This window comes from Setaria italica, chromosome IX, assembly GCF_000263155.2.
Source record: "Setaria italica strain Yugu1 chromosome IX, Setaria_italica_v2.0, whole genome shotgun sequence".
In the NCBI taxonomy this organism is placed as follows: domain Eukaryota; kingdom Viridiplantae; phylum Streptophyta; class Magnoliopsida; order Poales; family Poaceae; genus Setaria; species Setaria italica.
In genome coordinates this window covers 40,049,828-40,071,510 of record NC_028458.1, presented here as the reverse complement: position 1 = coordinate 40,071,510, position 21,683 = coordinate 40,049,828, and the positions used below count along the sequence as shown (strand labels likewise).

The window sequence follows — 21,683 nt, the reverse complement described above, 5'->3', positions numbered from 1 at the left end:
CAGGATGCTATGAGAAGGTTTAGGACTGTTCTTACTCAAGTTGTTCTGGGAGTAAAAGAGACTTGGAAACAATCAATGTTTGAATGGCTAGAGCACTCATTGTAGTTTTTCTGATTTACTTTCTCTCCTTCTTTGTTTCTTGATTTGTAATTCTAAAACTTTTGTTCTTTTATATTAATATATATCCAGCAGGGGATGATCATCCCCTCCTGTTTCATAAAAAAAAAAATTAAGGCACACTTATCACAGCACTGTTTCATTCCAAGAACACACGGAGACACAGTAGCACTACATGCTGACAGAACAATCTTCAAGATACCCATGCACGGATGATCACTGCTGTTTCTTTATTCAGTAGCGCGTCCGTGTTCCTTGAGACAACATTTTTCTAGAACGGCTTGGAGGGCAGGTTCGTGTTGGCCAGGAAGTGCTTGAAGAGCTCGAGCGCTTGCGCGGGCTGCGTTGACGGGACCATGTGGCCGGCCCCTCTCACGGTGACAAACGTCAGGCCGTCGTACACCACGGTCCAGCCGCCAACCTACAAAAGCAGCACAAAGACAACAAGGTACCGGTAAGTAAGGATGTGTGAGATAGCGACATGAATCAGTTTTCAGCAAGCTTCAATTCATTTTGTCACTTTGATGTCGTGAGGCGCATGCACGTTTTCTATTCAGGGACCAAATAATTGGAAGGTGCTGGACCTGTTCAGCGGCTCTGCGTTTTACCTGCTTGCGATGGAACCACGGCGACCAGTCCTCTTTGATTTGCAGGCCAAGCTTCTTCAGCGTGTACCGGGTTGACGTGGTTGGGATTCTTGCGTCTGTGTCGCCGCTGCTCATCACAGAAAGAACATTGAGAAAAGGACCACAATGGATGAAGATCGTAGCTTGGTATAGACATGTTGTTGACAAGTGCGGCATTGGCTAAACACCATTTGGAGTTATGTTTCAGATGCAGAGAAATTTTACCTGAAAATCCATATCCGGAGCCCTGCCTCCACCAGCTTCTTGACTACTGGAACGACTGTCAGGTCGGAATCTTTCCATGCGTTGCTGATCGAATTACTGAAAGAAAAAGATTCATTACGACGATCAAGGTAATGCCGGGGCAAAACGAAAGCTTTGTTTCCATCACCAATAAAACATGCTTCTGAAATCTGAATCCACGTAAAGCCTCTGTAGTAAAATTACCGGCAAAGCGAAAAGGCATGCGGCATTCCTGTGATATCCGCGTGCAGAGCCTTCTGCACATCCTTGCGGTTGAAATATTCAGTCGCGTATGTTTGCGTGCACGGATCGTACCCCATCGGCATCTTCATAAGATCGAGCTGATAATTCGCGCAGCACGAAAGAAAAGCATAGATCAATCAGACACGCGATACTGAGATGAGAGGGAAAAAACAAAAGACTGCAACTCATGCTGGCACTGAAGTTCAGGGCGCTTACACGGCCGCTACTGGTCCGCCCGATCTGCGCCGAGAATGACGAGTTGAAATCCGGGTACCCGAGCTCGCACCGATCAGTGTACAAGCTGTAGATGTCGATGATGTTGTAGAGAGCGGTGAACTGACTGATGTCCGCGGTGCACTCCGGGGACAGGTCTACCAAGCTGAAGTTGCAGTTCTTCTGGAAGTCGCTGTAGAGATTGTCCGAGATGATGGCGTGGTGCCACGCGGAGTCGACGATCCCCCAGAGATCAGTGTCCCCGTCCATGTAGGCGTTGCCAATCTGGGACCCAAGTTCAGTCAGATGAATGTTAGTAGTCAGCATCTTACTTCTGAAGAAAAGTTCAGGGATTACTAGTGGTTCAGAGCATCAGACATTTCTTACTGCATACCAGTATGCCTTTGAAGTTAATGTAATTTTCTTTGGAGGCCTTCTTGTTCTCCTCCAAAATGACGTTTGCAAGCTGGGGAATGTAATGTCCTGGAAAGCAGAAAGCTGAATATACCTCTGCCAGCAAATAAATCGATCAAATTTAATTTGGATGGGTAAGTTCAGTAGCTTCACCAGCGTAGCTCTCTCCAGCGATGTAGAACTCCTTGGCTTTGTGCTGGAGGAACCTCTGGAACCACCTGACGAGGAAAGTGTATGAACCGTGTGCTGCAGCAGACAGCGATTCGGTTACCGGTCATGTTTGCTACTCTCTTTTGTTTTTACAGTGATCAGACGTATCTGTCAGGAAGATACCTGTGGAATTGTCTCCCGGTGGATCTTTTTCGAAGGGCGTGTTCGTGTACGAAAATCCAACGCCCGCTGGAGAGTCCAGGAACAGCAGATTGGCAGCTGAAATACCATCACACGGTCAGGTACATGCTTCCATTTTTACAGCCAAAGACAAGACTATGGCAAGCTAATTCTGCCGGTTTTTTTTCACTTGCCTTGATTCCAAGCATACGGGTTGAGCTCAAGCTCAGGCACATCTTTCTTCACCAGGAATGGCCCAAGCTCCTGTGACTGTCCAAACCCAATGGAAGAACAGCCAGGCCCTGAACAATGCAAGAACAAATAGCACGAAAATCTTCAAATTACAGAGTTATCTGAATATCAGCTCTTTTAAAAAATCAGACGTTAGTACAGATGCAGGCAGGCAGTCAGTAACCTCCATTCAGCCACAGGACCAGTGGCTTCTCGTCAGGCTTGTCCGTGGCCTCGAAGAACCAATAGAACAGTGCCTTGCCTAGGTACTCATCGGTCGTGACGTACCCGGAGTACTGCTTGAATGCAGGCGAGTAGCTCGGCTGCCCCGGCAGGGACAGAACACGGTCGAGCTCTTGCACGGCTATCGTGGCTGCATCGAGGCTGCCTGCGTCAGGCCGTGCTGCCAATGCCAGTGCAAGAGCGCTGAGGAGCAAGGAGGATAAGGTGTAAGCCTTCATTGCTCAAGGTTTCCTTTAGTTGCCGTTGCAGGAACGTTAGGGGCGAAGGTTTAGTATTTATAGTACGAACTAAAGCATTGTGAAGGAAGTAGGGACAAATATATCATGCTTGGCCCTTGGCCGGCTTGAACTTTTCTTTGATCGCTTTGTTCTCATGAATTTCGTGCCTCGACTAGTTACATGCCTTGTTCTGCTAGGTAAAAACTTTGGTTTCTTAGTGTTACTAAGACGGGGAAGGAGGGTATTGTTTTTTTTTTAACGAACTGGAAGAAGGGCATTGTGAAAATGATTCAAACTTTAGTTCTTGATCATATTCTAGCCAAAAGATCAACCCAAGCATTTTTTTTGTTCTAAAGCTATGAATATAAATTCAATATTTGATTTACAAACATGGATGTATCGACCTAGGTTATTCAAGCTGAAAGTTTCAGCAAAGTCTAATGCAATCAAATACTAGTACCTGACTGGGTAAAAAACTGAAGATCGGCAACTGCAAATAGTTTATCAGGTGTTACCGCGTTGAGAGTGACAAGCGCTTCCATTTTGTGCATTTCCATGAAAAAAACAACTTGATCTGAAAGAAAGTATCAAGAAGGCATTATCCCTCTAAGCATCATCATCTGAAAAGGACATTTTTATGGAATACAAATACCGAGTCTCCGATAGTAACAAAATCAAAGATAATACGATAGGAGTAAGAGGACGCAGCAGATGTGTCCAACTCAGCAGATCGAGTGGTCATCGCAAATGATACATGGACAATGAGTCGCTAATTTCCTATTCTCCTTTCGTGGCTTGATTTGTAGATTGCCAACAAAAATGCCGAGCTTCTGCAGCACCAGAATCATTCCAGAATTTGAGGTCGAATCAAACTTGAAAAAGGTGTCTTTCTTAAATCACTGAACCTCCCACTACTGGAAAAGAATCTATTAGTACCGGGTCCAACCCACAGTTTTGGATCTAGTACTGCAAATCCAGAACTAGAAGTCCCAACCTTTAGTACCGGATCACTCACCCGATACTAGAACAATCCTTTAGTACTCGTCGATACGTTAACATTAACTAGTTTTGCGCTAAAAAATATTTTAAATTCCAGGGAGTCACAATTCATGCGATTTTTCATGCAAAATATGCGCATGCCTGATGCGTGGGATTCGACTCGGGACCTCTTGCCACGCGTGTACCCTCCTTACCATCTCATCTACACAACACATGTGATAGGGTAACAAATGCTTTCTTTTGAAGTATCCTGTGGTGCACCCTTTAGTACTCGTTGGTAACACTAACGGGTACTAAAGGTGACTTTTAGTTGCGGTTGGTAATACCAACCGGTACTACAACCTTGGGGAGCATTAGTGTTGGGCCGTACTTTTAGTACCGGTTTTTGTTACCACCCGGTACTAAAAGACCTTCGGGGGCTATCGAATTTAGACATGGTAGCATTAGTACCGGGTCCAAATTTGGCTGGTATCTATGTGGGGAATGGAAAGTTATTTTTCTAATAGTGTCTAGTTTGTTAAATTTCAAATCCATTCTCTATAAAAGGATCATCAAAGGAACAATCCGCATTATCACTATCATCATCATCAGATACAGAATGAAACAATTATTTTCATTGTATTGCGCCATCACTCGATTCTAAACACTCAGTAAAACTTCTAAAAGTGGTTGAAATTTACCTGCTATAGGTCCAAAGGATTGACTATAAAGTTATGATGCCAATTGTTATGTAGCAACTTCATAAAATAAACTAATTCAACTCAACCTCACAAGCTTGACGTTTGCTATCAACTCTCAAGTCGGAAAGTTGAGAGTGAATTGTGAAATATCTGATTGTATTGCAATAGCCTCAAAGGGCCAAATATATTACATGAAAGAAGGCTCTAGACTATAATAAACTACCTAAACTAACCTTGACATACATCACTTAACGCCCCCCTCCCAAACTCAATGTAGGTGGCAAAGCATTGAGTTGGAAGGTACAACACTAAGATTACACTAACAGATGATACTAGATGACACTACCGAACATCTAAAGCACAATATTGAAGATACTATCAAAACTGAAGCATGCAACTCTTAAATGAAAAGTTAGTGTAGCAAGCCATCTCCTCCATTTCAAAACTTCACATATGAATCTTGATTTTGAGAATTTGCGCTCGACAAAGATAGTGATATGCCAAATCAAGCAAAATGGAGAATGGAGATGAAACCATAGTTGCAAGATGGAAAAATGTGATACTATTGTGTTTATGACTACAATTTTATTTGTATTCCCCAAGTCATACGAGATACTTTTTAATTTGAAATTTCTATAGAAATATGTAGGCATAATGTCACTATATAGTATATACAAACAAGCTTATGTCAGTTAAAAATAGATTGAATTTGATATGCTGGAGAGACATGTTATATATGATGGAGACTCCCAAGTGATCTTAATCAGTTGGCTACCACACGCAACGGACGACGCGCAAGGAGCGGATCATGGGGTAAATCTTCTCTTGATAATAATGCATGGCTCATTTCGATGTCCACTGCAGCATCAATTCTAGCCACACATGCCTTCACTTATGACTTTTGCATAGAAAACATCAATGAAATGATCTGATATTCAGGATCTTAGATCACCCACCTAACTAGCATCATCCCAGATCACCCATCCCATTCTCCATCTCCACGTACTTAGTAGTGGCATAAAAGCTCCATCCACATTTATTTTATTTATGCTTCATAAAAATAGTTATGTTGCTCCTCCATTTCTTATGGATTTCCTTTAAGTAGTAGAGATTTTGTTTTGTTTTCTAGTTCAAATTGATCAAAAAGAGCAGTTTCTCACGTCACCACACATGAGGGCACGTGTTCTATTCGACGGCTGGAGTGTGCCCAAAACAACATGTACCAAAACCGGAACCTCCAGTTTTGACTCGGGCAGAGTGAACCCCCAAACTAATAAAGCACAAATGAGCTTGAGATTAAATCAAGCGTGAGGTGTAAGCTAAAGGGTGTTTCTCAACAGATTCACAAAATTCCTACAATCATAAACACCCAAGTTGATCAACCAAATTCACAAATATAACAATGAACTTGTTTCACAAATACACCCGAGTAAAGATCAAAACAGCGAAGAGACACACGGATTTGTTTCACTGAAGTTCAGATTCACCCAAAGGAGAATCTTACATCTCCAAATCTATAGGATATGAGTATGAGTATTTTGCAACTCCCTTCCACCGAGTCGGGACTTTTTCAACTGCTTCTCCACTTCACTAGATAGCTTCTTCCCTTGCGGAGGTGAAGCAAAATCTGTACAAACTCTCTCGGCACTCACCACAACCTTGGGAGCTCCTAGACGAGGCCTAGACTTCTATGAGGCAAATCTCCAAGAGTAACAAACGCTTCACTTGAAACTTGACAAGGCAAAATAGTGCTTAAGGGTTTATGTGCTCTCTAATATTCACAATGGCCCCTTTCTACTACCCAACTCAATAGATCTTGCTATAACCACACAACCTCTTAAAGAGGGGTTGGGGAGAGCTATCTTGGCTTTAGCTTAGCTTAGAAGGAAGCACACCAACAACCTCAGCAATAACAGCTAGCAATAGGGGAGGACGTGGAGTATAAATACTTTCGGTTAGAGATCAATAGAAACCAAAACCACCAGTTTCCCAAAACCAGATCCTCTAGTTTTTCAAACCAGATAGCCATTAGAGACACGTGTTACCAAAATTGATTTATCAAAACTGAACCGGGTTCCAATTTTGCCATTGCATAGCTCATTATGTGCGCACGTGCGGCCTTTGTGTCTCTCATCACTTCACTAGGATACTTGAGCACAGAGACTTTGTCAAATGACCATGTGATGCATCCTTCTTGATAATACCATATACCTATACTCACAATCAAATATAAACTCAATTTCATCCACTTGAGCTTCAACACTTTAATTCATGCCATACTTGATCAATATATCTTCATGAGGTCCGCGTCCAACTTTGTCTCATTATTTTGAGCACTTTAACCTTGAGCAAGTGACTTGGACCAATATATTAGCTTGTATGAAATGAAGTCCAATTCTAGATGGCAAGTCACCCTTCTTCTCTTCATAAGCACATCAATGAGTTGATCTTTCCAATATGGGCCTCTGTTTGTCTTTTGATCCCTTGGTGTCAATCCCACTTCTTGTTTCTTCACCATGCTTGCCCTCTATCTTGCTTAGTTCCTCCAATAACACCTTTGATCAACACCTTTTAACCAAATAACATCTTGAGTCTCACACTTGCTTGCATCACAATATCTCCACTTTTTTGAAAACCACTCATCCATATTGATTTTACTTTAATACTTGATCCAGATCAAATATTTGTGTCTAACATGTAATCACCAATCCTTTATACTTGCTTTATTCCAAGCAATCTTTCAATATGAGACCATTGAATATGCATATCTCCAATTCTCATTTTAATCCATCTACTTTAGCTTGTTTTCTTTGTCACGTACTCAATGCCATTGACCATTGTTGACACCGGATTTTGGCAGTTTATCCAATAAAATCCGAAGTAAGGAAAGACATCGGCTGATGGTGTACAAGACAAAAAAAATCTCTTAAATAGGGGATATTTGTATCTTTTTCCTTTTTCTGTAATAGGAGGTAATAGATATGGACCATTGTAATTTAGTAAAGTACCTTCGTAACTCTTATAGTAAGCTGATCAGACTCTAGATTGTCTAGGGTATAAATATGTCCCATAGCCATTATAAAAGGGGATCTATCACACATCCAATATAATTTTCCTCTTGGCTCAAGGCCAAACCCTAGGAGTAGGAGTAATGTAGTTTTCGACGACTTCTTCGGTGAATAGGGTTTCATCGCCTCGATGTCCATTTTGCTTGTAAGCATCACGTTTATCGAGTGTTCTAGACTTTGATTAATGGCGCATTGCTTTAATTTCATCTAGTTTACATACCAGCTATCGATTCTCACACCATCTCGTAAGGCTGCATCGTTCGACCTCCTGTTAGATTTGATAGAATCAAATTTATCCTACCTCGATTAAAATCTATCGATTACTTTATCTTCTAAATTTGTTGTGTTGCTTCAATCATCGTATTAATAGAAATCCAACATAGTGCTTTTTCGTCAGCTAATAGTTTCTTTATCTTGGCCTTTGTTGAGCTTTTACCATGCTTTTATCTTATCACATCTAGATTCATCATCATGTAGCCATTAATCTATCACCCTGCTGTCAACGTTGTCTCAATTAGGTTTGATCCGATTGATAGAGATGGCAGGTTAATTGTTATCAGCTTGTTGGTTCTATTTATGATAATTTATTCGCTCGATAATCACCCAACGATCATCATACTACTGTCTGATGGTTTATGCTCATCATGTGTTTATTTAATATGCATGATTCGGCTTCATAAGTTGATAACCTACATCCACGATCATTCAACATGGTTGAATCAGACTGCTAGCCGATGAGTTATCTGGTTATTAGCATCGGCTAATATGTGTCCAAACAATAAAGTTCTAGCATTAGCCATTGGTTTATTGGCTCTCTACAATTCTATCATCTAGCTGATGAATCATCATATATTTTGTTTGTCTAAGTGTTGTATCGAATTAGCATTGTGATTCTATTAACTCACTGATACAACATCATTGCATATCTTGTTAGTGGCAGGATCAAATTGACTGGCACGCTCAAACCTCAAGAAGATAAAGACCTGCACCGGAGCTAAGCAGATCTCCTAGGCCTTTATGTGTGGCGCGCAAGGGATCTTCAACCAATTTTTTGCGCCAACAACCATACTTATTTTTCTCATCACATGAGCTCATCGTATATTAATTCCATTGAATTTGCTTGGACAAATATCCATCATTCATATTTATTCCTGCTCATGTGCTCAACAAGTTCATCATGATGAGAAACTATGGAAAGGACCAAAAAATGCTTAAAGAAAGGCATCGAGGCGGAAATGTCCATCAAAGGTTGTCCAAGTCAAGTTGGAGGCCCAACACATAGCAAGTTCATCTCGGAATTCAGAAGCAACCCGTGCTGAATTCGTCGCCCAGATCTCATACCGACTCCATTTTTTACGTTCTATGTATGCATGGAAAGCTGAGATGACACATTTTCCAATAGCACTGGTCTCATATCAAAATTCCTTCTGAGTCCACAGAGATTGTTGAAATAATAAGTGGGCATACATAATCTTCAAGGGTGCTGCATCACCTTTTATCGGGCCTCAGGCTGTGTAATTTTATTGGGACCTAGGACCAAGTTGTTGTAATGCACGAAGGATGCCCTAGGTCGTCCTCCCCCTTGACCACCACCTCTTGGCTCTATAAACTCAGTAGCTGCCGCCCTAGACGTTCGGGGTTTTGCTTAAATTAATCTATCTTTGAACAATTTCGCCATTTATCGAGTTGTGAGACCCTAACTCGTATTCTTCATATTATTAGCAATATTCAGATTGCATCTACATATCTTGTTCTTGATTGTGTTCTTCGATTCACAGGCAGGGATTAACCTTCATGGCCTGCCCGGTTGATAACCATAGGAGAAGTGGTGCTTTGATTGCAGGGTTCGAGTCTTGCTGATCGAAAGCCGAATCGTTTGTGTTGTTTCTCCATCAAATCAAGAGTTATCCTTACATGACAGAAGATCGAGCACCCTAGTTCCCATCATATTAGAATCGTGGTGTCATTCAATTCATCAAAGCTCACTAGGGCCTAGATGCACACTTTCAACTATGGCCCAAGTGTTGTAACAAATGACCACCAAGTTTGAATATACATTAGCAAGTTTCCTTCGTGTTTTGCTGGATATCCAATAGCCAAAGTTGATTCATGTTTAGGTATTTAAAAAAGTACATTGGTTTTGGAAAAGCTACGAGCGTGTTGCTAACGTCACTCTTTCTAAGTGTTTATAGCTTAAAGTTTTCTTTTCATCTATCTTCTGTACTAATAAAGCACATGGGTTTTTTTTGAAGAAATTTGTTACTCAAGATTCCAAAGAATTCCCACCTAAACTCACACTTGGCAGGTGCTTGAATAGGCCCAGAATTGGGGGCCGGGGGGGAAAGGGGGTTTACCATTATGAAATCATGATTCTTAGATTAATACACCGCACCGACTATAATACTCATATGTGTAGTTTGAGAAGAGAGAAGGTGGGAATTGACCTTTTTACCCTCATCTTCAACCTCTGTCTCTCTTATCTCCTCTGCCTCTTACTCCAAATCTTGCTTCAACGCTGCTGGAGATGATGAAGTGTTTGGTCCTTATAAAGCCACACGACACAGGGGCAACGTAGCACCTAACTGAGGATCAGCACAGGCACTCGACACATACATGGGCAATCAGGTGGGGAGGTATGGGTCGGCACAACACGTATGATCTGCAAGCAAACCCCAGGCAGTGGCTCCAATTGTCGCCACCACCGCTAGCTCGATGAGCGCTAGAGGTACCCCAAAATGTAGCCGTCACACACTTCTCTCCCAATTTCGCAAGTCCCCTGTAATCCCTGCTTGCCGGAGCTCCAGTAAGACGGGCATCCAGTGCCACCGCTGTCCATACCACGTGTGCACGAGCTTAATCTCGAAGAAGGATCTGCGTCCACGAACTAACCCGCCACAACCGCGCGCATGGCTCGACACCCTTGATCCAACCTGACCGTCGCCCTGCGCTGATGATGCCGAACCTTGCCGGTGATGGGAAGAATAGAGAATGCGAGGTGGAGGTTGAAGATGAGGGCAAAAAAGGACAATTCCATCACCTTCTCTCTCCTCAAATTAGAAAAATGAGTATTATAATCTCTGAGGTGTGCTATAGCTAAGAACCGTGATTTCGTAATGGTACTCGGCCAATTTGAGTGTTTTCGGTGTGCACTAGCCAATTCGATGTTATCACAGTGTCCCGCAGCAAATTTTGCCCTTTTTGATGTTGCACGAGGTGATTTGAGATGTTTCATCGGGTTTACTGGTTGATGTTGCATGATTGATTTTATGTTGTTACTTTTAAATTGTGGCGTTGCATAAGTTATTTTCAGGTATTGCAACTTTTTTTTTCCTTTTTTGTTGCCTTCTCGTGTGGCCTCTCCATGCCTGCAGATGAGCCATGTGCAAAGTTACTCTCATGACGCTTGGTGGAGTCTCGGAGTGACGGCTTGTGGGAGCCAACAATGCATATGCGGTCTTTATTAACACCATGACTTCGGTAGTTACATGGAACAAAGCATGTCCATTTGATTCATATCTAACGACCTTGGAACTATCCGATGAAGCACTACTTTTATTGAATGTCCATGTGCTTTAACACTTCTGAAGTTAGAAACACTTATCTCAGCTAGTAAAGTTCTTTTTTTTAAGGAAAACCGAGAGCTTTCATTCATTTAGAGGTAGAGTATTACAATCTTTGGCCGCTACCTCCATCAGCTAAGACGGTAGGCAACGACACCAGACATGCACAAGGGCATCGACAGAGGGAAACTTTGAACAACTATCAGCTAGATGATTCGCGTCCTGCCAAACTCAGCACACTTGAAAAGAAGAAAACAATCTACTAAGCTCTCTAATGTCATGCCAGAGACCAACAATCTGCGACCTGTCCACCATCATCTCCTTCAGTGCATTCACCAGCATGGAGTTATCCACCTCCAGGATCACCCGCATGTAACCCAGTTCATGTGAGAGCTCTAGTCCATCCCGTGCTGCCAATGCCTCTGCCATCAGGGCGTCATCCACTTGGCCCTGCTAGCGCGCTTGCGCCGCCTGCACCTAGCCAAGGTGATCAGGCACAACCGTTGCTCCCGATCCAACCCCTGTCCAAGCCTCAAAAGCGCCATCTGAATTAACCTTCACCCAACCTTCCTTAGGTGCATGCCAGCTCTCCTGTGCTCTGTGGTTACTCCGCACTCCCATTGCTCCCAGGCACACTAGGTCCTCCACCATGTTGGCAACATGCTTCATCGCCGCCTTCAGATTCCAGCGACTCCTTCCATGATCACGGCCATTTCGGTTGGTCCACGTGACCATCCACCACACATAAATAGCGTCGCATCCTCCCAAGAGCATACCTTGCCGACCAATAAGTCTTTTGCCCAGGACTCCGGATGCAGCTCCGGGAGCTTCCTTCTAGTGGCATCTTGTGCCGCCGCCCAAAACCGACGAGCCTATGGGCAATCGACAATAATAGGAAACAAGTTCTACAACGGATTCCCGCAGGCCTCACAATGAGTTTCCTCAATGATGTGCCTTCTTCTCAACTCTGCTTTCGATGGGAGAAACCCATTGATCACACGCCACCAGAAGATCCGCACCTTTGGTGGAACCTTGAGCTTTTCAAGCACCTTCCACCATTGCCCATTGCTTGACATGCCCCCCACACCATGTGCATCATGTACTAGTCATGACTCCTTCTTAAGCAATTGGTCCGCCGATCGAACTGAATAGTTGCTAGATCTTTCATATGCCTAGGCAAGCACATCGACATCCATCGTGCGGCTTGGTTGAATTTTCAAAATCTCATTAGCATCTACACATACAAAGGAGCTTCGAATCAGCGGCTCATTCCATTGTCTACCACTTGGATCAAATAACTCATCCACCATATTAACCATTGCTCCCGGTAGTCGAACCAATGGTTTCATTGAAGTTGTCCCATGGATCCAGTTATCCTCCCAAATATTCACCAAAAATCTCGGGCCAATTCGCTTAATAACACCTCTTTTTAGAACATCCTTGCCATGCAGTATCACTCTCCACGCCTCAAAACTCTTCCTCATTCTGGATGCTGCAAGGAAATCAGAATTTGGGTAGTATTTCCCCTTTAAGACCCTTGAGCATAGCACCTCAGGACGAGTTAAGAGCCTCCATCCTTGTTTCCCTAACATGGCCTGATTAACATGGCTTGATTAAACAGGCCATGTCTCTATATGTAACAACTGACCCCAAATCTCTCGAGTTAAGCTTAATCCGAGTCCCTGATCCCCCAGTCCCAGCTTTCCCGAGTTTAAGTGCTCAACCTCCAGTCTGATCCCGACCCCTGGGAATCCGACCCCTCTCCGCTGGTTCCCAGCTCCGACCCCTAAAGACCCCCCCCCCAATCCGACCCTTTTCTGCCGGTTCCTAAATCCCGACCCCCAACCCCTACCGCTGGATCCTTCTAAGTCTTCCCGTAGTGTCTCTCTCTCAATCTAAGCAGTGGACCAACCGAGACTAACCGGTGGACCCACAAGATCTTTTCCCCAGACCTCCCGAGACAGACAAACTCGAGTGGCATGCCCGCTTCAGAGCTTCTCCGTCGCGTGGCTCAACTTCTCCGACCCCCGCCGCTCCGCCCCGTCGCCGGCCGCGACCGGATGGATTCTCGCGCCCCCTTCCCCAATCGCAGCGGAAGCCCTCTGCAACCCTTTCTGCCGCGCCTCACGGCTTGCGCCCATCATCACCTCGCCGGACCCCCGGCTGCGGAGCCCGATGCCTCCCGGCTTTCCCCCGCCGCCTCTCCACCGTCGTGCCACCCCAGATGCGCTACGCGACGATTCCTCCTCCGCCAACCCCGACCCCGGCCGCGACAGCTCCTTTTCCGCCCTGTCAGAGCTGTGCCCCCGACAGTCTGTTGCTTCACGCTCGCCCGCGCGACCGCAGCCGCCTGCCTTCTCACCTGTGCGCCCTCGCTTCTAGCGCCGTTTCCCCGGTCACTTCCATCAGATCCACCGCACGACGACACCCGCCTCCGCCAAATCTGAAACCACCGGCAAAACCGCGCCTGCGCCACCCCGTCTCTGGTGCCCAATGGCCGACGATGTCGTCCCCGAAGTCCTGCTCCGCCGCCCCGCTGCTCAATCTCCGCCCTGGCCGAGCACTCGATCGCTTCTTCCCGGTCTTTGTGCCGCTCCAACCTTCTCTCTTCCGCGCAGCTATAAAAGGGAATGCCAGAGCTCCGCCGGAGTCCCCTTCGCCATTGCTGCCTTGTTGACGTTCCTCTATTTCGTGCTCAAAGCGCTGCAGCCTAAGTCCTTGAGGAACTCTCCTCTCCGCTTCACGCCCGCCCTTCCAATCCACCCAGCCGCTTGCTCCTCCGCGCTGCGCAAGAGCTTGCTTGTTTCCACAAGAAGCGCCGCCGCCACCACCGGAGCACCGCCGGGCATCGCCTGCCCAGTCTTAGTGCTCTAGTTTCTCCGCCCAAGTCTGCTCCTTCCCGACCCCAAGCTTCACCTGTGAACCGAAGGTAAGCTGCCGACCCCTTGTCCGCCTCGTCCGACCCCTTCCGTTCGATTGACCCCTTTTTTTTCCGTCTCGCCCGACCCTGTCTGTTTCACCGACCCTTTCTCCGCCTCGCCCGAGGGCTCGGCTGTATCCTTTTCCTAGACCCGAGGGTATATGTGTAAAGATTTAGGGACTTCTCTACGATAAGTCTGAGGACCCACAGCACATCTATTCCTCTAGTCTAAGGGTCAGATCATAAGTTTCCTTCTATCCGATCCTTTTACCTTGTTCTTCTCCAACCCAAGCGAACTTCCCCACCTTTTTCCATAGCCTTGCTACCAGTCTCTGGGCTAAAACTTGCAAGTGTTGCTGTTGAAATAACCGTCTAAATGCTAACTCTTGCATTGCATTCGTGTAGAGCTGTGTCTCGCTGACGGTTTCTACGAGCTGCACCCGGCGCCGGAAGACGAAGCTGCAACCGAGCTCCCGCTTCCAGAAGTCGAAGCCGCCCAAGAAGGAGAGCAGCTTCCCTCCTCCTCGTTCGAAGGCAAGCCTTGGAGCATGAACCCAGTTTTTCCCAAACTTGCGCATGTCTTCTTCATCTTGTTTGTGCATTACGTATAGGAATTGCTTGAAACCGTAGATGCATGACTTAGCTCCCTGATCTGAACACTAGCTGTTGGACCGAGTATTTGCTATGCTTAAATAGGAAGCGGTAAAAGCCGAGTGATCTCCTGTCACTCGCGAGTTGTAGGAGTTGGTTGTTTCCTTTCTGTTACAACTATAAGGACGATGGACGGGGCAGGGTTATGGTTAACTCTTTGGTGGTCGGCTGATCGCCCCGTCAGTCTATGGAACTTGTTAAGGCCCGACAGTGGTGGTGTTCGTGATCAAGTGTTCGAAAGTACTAACCTCATACTTATTATGTGATGAGGAAGCCGAGTACCAGATTGAACCTAGACGTGAGCGGTCGCCCCATTGTCCTTGGAATGGAGTTTCCCCTGCGGCCGCACGTGGTGGCAATTGTGGTCACAGAACGGCAGAGGCCGGGTTTGTGGAATATTGCACCAAAGGAAATGGGCCCGACACGGGTTAGGAAATTGATGGGGAAGGCCGACACAGGAAGCGACCCTTGGTGGTGCGCGGATGTCGTGAGGTTAGGTTCCCTATGCATGGTTAAAGAACTCGAATCGATTCGTCTGCCTCTCACAGTTTGAGACTGCTTGATCGCTATGCTACCCTGAGTAAGAAAGAAATATAATGATGACATGGTCTTGATGATATATATATATATATATACACACCCTTGGTTGGTTCTATGTTTGCTTAGAGTAAGTGCTAACTTAGACCGGTTAATCAACCTAGAATCTGAGCTAAAACTTGAAAATAAGGATCTACTTAGTGCTTCTTGGCAAACAAACCCCTCAGCCAAAGAGCCTTGCATGTCTAGAAGTGGTGGAGTAGTTACTCTCCCGGTCGGTTTAGTCTTGTTGAGCTTAGTAGCTCAGCCTTTTTGTGACTCTTCTTTTTCAGGTGAAGTTGCTGCTCCCGAGTCCTCTCCTGTTGGCACTTGGACGCCCCAACTCCCTCCGGGTCGGACGGTCGAGTGGGATCCCTCCTCGGACAGCGAGGAGAGGGATCACTAACGTCTTGGCAGGCCTCACCAAGGACGTCCGACCCCAACGAAGTAGCTTCCGCTCGTTTTTGCCTTCTGTCTGTTTCGTTTGAACCTTGTAAAACTCTAATGTTGTTTTGTTATTGAACTAAATGGTCAATTTGTTTAACTCAGTAGGCTTGTTGTATTCTCTGGAACTGTTCACCTTCGTGTGGACTTTGCTAAACTCGGTCCTGTCAAAGTGGTTAAATCGGAGGAAATCCGACGGCATCTCGAGTTAGCATGATTAAGGCCGATTGTCGCATGTTAGGCGACTTAACCGTGCCTTAATTAGGTTAATCCGAGGTGGATCCGCCACACTATAGCCCATGCCACCTTCTTCCTTGAGGTCAGTAAGCTCGTTCCACCTTAATCAATGGATCTTATATCGTCCATAGAGCTACCCCACCAATAATTGGAGATGTAAGTTGTCATCTTCTAACAAATTGGTGCCGGCAATCTAAAACAGCTCATATAGAAGGTCGGCACCACCTGTGCAGTTGCCTTGATCAACACCTCCCGGCCCGCACAACTCAAAAGATTCTCACTCTACCCGCAGATGAAGTTCCTGATTCTGTGTCTGTCCGGTACGTAGTTGTTTTAAGATATTGCAACTTTTTTTCCTTTTTTTTTGCCTTCTAATGTGGCCTCTCTTTGCCCACAGATGAGCCATGTGCAAAGTTACTCTCATGACACTGGTGGAGTCTCGGAGCGACAGCTTGTGGGAGCCAACGATGCAGATGCGGCCTTTATTAACACCATGACTTTACAAGCATGTAGTTACGTGGAACAAAGCATATCCATTTGATTCATATCTAACGACCTTGAAAGTGTTCGATAGAGCAGTACTCTTATCGGACGTCTATGTGCTTTAACACTTCTGAAGTTAGAAACACTTGCTCAACTGGTAAGATTTCTTGTGATGGAACCTGCCCACCAAAGTTCGAGTCCTCTACTCGGTACTGGTGCTCATATTTTTATGAATTTATTCTAGGATTTAACACGCGCTATTCTTTCAGTGGTAGGTGATATGTCCGTCGATAGCGAGGTGTCAGTGGTGACTTCGTCAATCTCGAGGATTTGCCGGCCCAATGTTTCGGAGGTGCTCATAGGATTTCGTACTTGTGTTTGCAGTGGTAAGTGTGCGTACGTGTAAAAAAAAAGTACTGTTGGGGTACGTGGGTACACGTCTGCCCTGCGGAGCAACTGTAAGCCTGTTCGTTGAATCGAAACGCGTCCGCGAGACGGGCAAACCATAACGGGAAGGACCGCGACCACCTGAGGAGTTCGAACAAAAAGCAGCTGCGCTTGCGGGAAGCAACAGAGCAAAATATCTCGCATGTGCTTTGCGCCTGCGCTACACGGAAGGATCCTTGTACCGCGGTGCAATGCAGCTAGCTGCGATCATCCTGATCTTGCAATGAACGCAGCCAACCACCTCCATGGTCCATGCGAGGGTACGGTGCCCTGCCGGCCGCTGTCCCACACCTCTGGATCGGACTCAGGGCAGAGGACACGCCCTCGGCCCTCCTCTCCTTCGTCGCTTTCCTGGACAGTGGCGAAACCCTGTAGCAGCAAATGAGCACGCGCCCCAGCTGGACCCGGTTCACTGAATCAGGTGCACCGCAGAAAACATTCCTGACCACTATTCCTTCTCAGTTTCGTTCATCGATCATCAGTTGCTCGCGAGTAGCGGGGAAAATCTCTGCCGGCCGGTCACCGGGAGAACCCTGTTGAGAGCTCGAGATAGCACTGGTAAATAACCCAACGAAATCGACGAAATTTTTCCAAACAATTCGAATTTCGCCCAGTTTTGTTCATTCGAGATCAAGTTGGTTTGAATTTGTGAAGGGCTTCTTCGTGCGTGACGTATCCATACCTCGCTGCCCATTGTTCAGGCATGACTCCGCCACCAACTCACGGGCCACGGCATCACTCTCCCCTCAGTCACTCTCTCAGGCGTCCATGCGCCGGCCTCACTCAGCAACCGCGCGATTGCATGCAAGCAGCTGTCTCCAGCTTCCACCTCCAATCCCATCGGTGCCAGTTGCCAGCCCACCCTGCCATCCTGCCTCCCACCACCGCTAGGCGCTAGCTCTCCCCTCCTTTATAACACTCGCCGCATGCTCCTCTCTCTCTTCACTCACTCACAGTCACAGTAACACAAGCACCTGAGCGCTCAGACAGGTCGGAATGGCGCTCGCCGCCGCCGTCCTCCTCTTGCTCCCTGGCATTCTCTTCACAGCGATGGCGGCCACGCCGTACCCTCACGGCCGCGGCGGCGACCCGCTCCTCGGCGCGTCCAAGAAGTACGAGGGCAGCTCCGACCTGGTGGACCTCCGGTACCACATGGGCCCCGTCCTCTCCGCCGCGCCGCTCCGCCTCTACGTGCTCTGGTACGGGCGCTGGGACCCCGCGCACCAGGCCCCGGTCCGCGACTTCCTCCTCTCCATCTCCGACCCGTCCCCGCCGCGGCCCTCCGTTGCGGACTGGTGGGCCACCGCCGCGCTCTACGCCGACCAGACCCTCGCCAACGTCACCCGACGCGTCGCGCTCGCGGGGGAGGCCGCCGACGAGTCCGCCTCGCTCGGCCGCTCGCTCTCCCGCCTCGACATCCAGCGGGTGCTCGCCTCGACCGTCGCCGCGGGCCACCTCCCCGCGGACACCCGCGGCGGCGCCTACCTCGTGCTCACGGCGCCCGGCGTCGGCGTCCAGGACTTCTGCCGCGCCGTCTGCGGCTTCCACTACTTCACCTTCCCGTCGCTCGTCGGCCACACGCTCCCCTACGCGTGGGTCGGACACAGCGGGGGGCGCTGCGCCGACGTCTGCGCCTACCCGTTCGCGCTGCCGTCCTACATGTCCCGGAGCGGCATGGCGGCGCTGCGCCCGCCCAACGGCGACGCGGGCGTCGACGGCATGGTCAGCGTCATCGCGCACGAGCTGGCCGAGCTCGCCACCAACCCGCTCATCAACGCGTGGTACGCCGGGGAGGACCCCACCGCGCCCACCGAGATCGCTGACCTCTGCGAGGGGGTGTACGGGACGGGCGGCGGCGGCGGGTACGCCGGGAAGGTGGCGGTGGACAAGCAGGGGAGGAGCTGGAATGTGAACGGCAGGAAGGGGAGGAAGTTCTTGGTGCAGTGGCTCTGGAGCCCAGAGGCTAAGGCCTGCGTGGGGCCCAACGCCAGTGACTAGGCTGCGTTCGTCACCGCTAGCATGTAGGAGTAGAATATTATAGGAGCATTATCGTTTTGGGCGATTTGTAATCGTATTTTTTCAATTTATAAAGCTATTAATTCGATTATTATTCGCATTTGGGCCATCTACCCGCCGACCCAACCCAAGCTCTCCACGAGGAACAAAGCTGGAGAAGAAGAGTTCTTGTTCTTGTTGTGACACGCAGCTACTTGCCAGCGAAGACGTCTGAGAGGAATCGATCGTCCGGCGTCCGGCGTCGTCGTGACCGACGAACCCAGCATCGTAGTCATGGCGCAGATGCAGGGCAGGTTCGGCAACCCGGCGTTCTTCGCCGGGAAGCAGCTGGCCGGCTACGAGGTCGGCGCGCTCGCGGAGAAGCTAAATGCGATCGGCGTCGACGACGGCGAGCCCGCGGTAGACATGCAGCCCGTTCGGCAGCTTGCAGCATGGCTGCGCTGGCCACCGCTGCTCGCTGCTACTAGGATTCTTGCGGCTGTTTTTCCTAATGCTGTGCTGATACATTTCAAATTTAAATTTGTGGAGCAAATAAATTCAATGTTTTGGCGCAAACTTAACCCACTGTATTAAATCTACTAACGTACACAATAAGCCACACACCACAATAATATATTGTGCACCAATTGCTTACATACAACACAAACATACACATATACGCATACATCTACATAAAAGAGATTCCTGCCGCGATCCAATCTTGTACTGGCCATATCAGGAGTAGCATTTGCTGCGACCCATGCGGACACCCCGTAGTCCGAAGTTCGCGTCATGTTCGAACCTGCAGTACTTGCATCGGCATGGTCCAACAAATAATTGTGCAGTGCGAAGCAAGCAATAACGATCTCCGTTTGCCTCTCTCGATCATAGAATGGAACTTGCCGCAAAATATGCCACCTAGATTTGAGCACGCCAAAAGCTTGTTCGACAACATTGCGAAGACTGGAATGGTGGAAGTTGAATTTCTCCTCCAAACTTTCAGCCGCTCTTCTGCTGAATTCCTCCAAATGGTACCTGGTACTTCGATACGGCCCCAGATAGCCTTCACGAACTGCGTAACCGAGTCCACCAAATAATATCTTCCTACAGAACATCAAACATACTCACCACATTAGTGCACCAACTTTTACAATTGTTGTGTCATGTGCGTAATTAGGCAAGTACCATACCTGGAGGTGGATGCGGGTAGTTCGGTGTCTCCATACACTCCCGCAACACCGACATGTCATGACTAGACCCTACCCTCCCCGCTCCTACATACGTGAACCGCATGTCCATATCCACTATCGCTAACACATTAAAGCTTGTCTACCCTTTTCTATTAATGAAATCCAAACGGGACTCACGCCCGACCTGTACGGGAATGTGGGTTCCATCTAGAGCACCTATACACCCATCAAAGAACGGTGCATATTGGTTCAGCCTATGATTAACCTTGGAGTACGTAGGATCCTTTGGAGCGATTACCGTCTAGGCAAATGAAAACATTACATCTGCCACATGCGCCATCTTCCTACTAATTGTGTCCAAACTCCGCTCAAATCTATCTCTAATTTGACAACAAGCCTGTTATGTCGCACAAGCCCAGACGAACATACCTAAAGCCTCAATAGATTCTACCCCTTGTGACGATTGCAACCCATGATTGTTAACCAAGATGTCATGCAACTAAAATAACGCGTCGGGATACATACGAAAATTGTCGTAGCACCTCCAGCTTTCCCGCATATTGAGCTCAACCCATTGTCATCCGGTCATGCATGGCAACTCCACTTGCAGGTTCACCACAGGAGGTGGCCTTTTGTTCACCTCCACATATGCTGCTACAACTACTGCTACACTCGCCAGCTAGTACACAATGGAGCTGGAATCACTGCCGGTGTCAGTGTTTGATTCCTCAGCACTACTCATACTTGAATGAACCTGTGCATGCACAAACGGAGGGGGATCAATCAACAAAGCCTACACATTACTAGTTGCACCACAATTTACAGATGAATTTGTTTCAAACCTGTCAAGCGTCCTCCCTTTCTTTCAGGTTCACCAGACAAGTAACCAATCCTCCTCCTGGGACGCTTGCTGAGGGCCTCCAATGGCCTCCCCACCTTCCTGTTCACGGCACAATGACAACATACATTAAAATTCCTCGTCACTATTAAGACAAGCGTTGTGACACAAGTAAAAAGAAGTGGTCATGTAGTACAGATCATAGGCGACATTGAACTTGAAAAAAAAAATTAAATTGCAGTATAACACAATGTTAATGGCACAGGACACGTTACATAAGCAAACATTATTGTTTCAACCCATCAGTACACATCACTAGAATGAAACAAAGTCATGCTGCAATCACTCTACTTGTTCTCCCTGTCCCAATTGAATTGGATCCAATTCAGTCGGCCCTCTTTCGTTTTCATCTTCGTGAAGGCCCTCCGATACACTGCATTCTTACATAAATAAAGTGCCTGATAGTATAGCTCAGACCCCTCCTTGATACCATCTTCTTCTATAAGCTGCATTGCATGGTCCAGTTCCTCCTGCTCACGGTCGCCACATTTCTGGCTCCTCGTTGCCACAGTTTCAGAAAGTTATCTGACATAGTCCTCCAAGCTGCCACTTTTCTTTTTCGGAGGACTGTCAACAGAGATTTCCCGGGTTGGCCTTTTGGACAAGTTACGAGCACTACTAGCAGCCATGGGATCCGGGTAGAAGTCATGTGCATTA

At 47.3% G+C, this 21,683-nt stretch overlaps 2 protein-coding genes across 2 annotated transcripts; one reads left to right on the top strand and one right to left on the bottom strand.

Annotated features, from left to right (window-relative positions):
- Positions 1 to 240: 240 nt before the first annotated feature.
- On the bottom strand, positions 241 to 2,886 carry LOC101773119 (serine carboxypeptidase-like 34). Its single transcript, XM_022823595.1, has 10 exons — positions 2,602 to 2,886; positions 2,381 to 2,488; positions 2,190 to 2,285; positions 2,010 to 2,102; positions 1,837 to 1,925; positions 1,446 to 1,727; positions 1,191 to 1,327; positions 969 to 1,064; positions 726 to 831; positions 241 to 538 (listed from the first exon to the last, which is right to left on the bottom strand). The coding sequence occupies exons 1-10, from the start codon at positions 2,876 to 2,878 to the stop codon at positions 389 to 391; spliced, it is 1,434 nt and encodes a 477-aa protein (XP_022679330.1). The 5' UTR covers positions 2,879 to 2,886; the 3' UTR covers positions 241 to 388.
- Positions 2,887 to 17,874: 14,988 nt separating this feature from the next.
- Positions 17,875 to 19,053, top strand: LOC101772140 (protein EXORDIUM-like 5). The gene has a single exon (XM_004983735.3). It carries the CDS (start codon positions 17,940 to 17,942, stop codon positions 18,939 to 18,941), a length of 1,002 nt encoding a protein of 333 aa, XP_004983792.1. The 5' UTR covers positions 17,875 to 17,939; the 3' UTR covers positions 18,942 to 19,053.
- The last annotated feature ends 2,630 nt before the right edge of the window (positions 19,054 to 21,683 follow it).

Coding starts and splice junctions, on each gene's coding strand:
- LOC101773119 (XM_022823595.1), bottom strand. CDS start 2,878: ATGAAGGCTTACACCTTATCCTCCTTGCTCCTCAGCGCTCTTGCACTG. Junction 1,065..1,190: donor CATGCCTTTTCGCTTTGCCG/GTAATTTTACTA, acceptor TTTTTCTTTCAG/TAATTCGATCAGCAACGCAT. Junction 539..725: donor CGTGGTTCCATCGCAAGCAG/GTAAAACGCAGA, acceptor CTGCTTTTGTAG/GTTGGCGGCTGGACCGTGGT.
- LOC101772140 (XM_004983735.3), top strand. CDS start 17,940: ATGGCGCTCGCCGCCGCCGTCCTCCTCTTGCTCCCTGGCATTCTCTTC.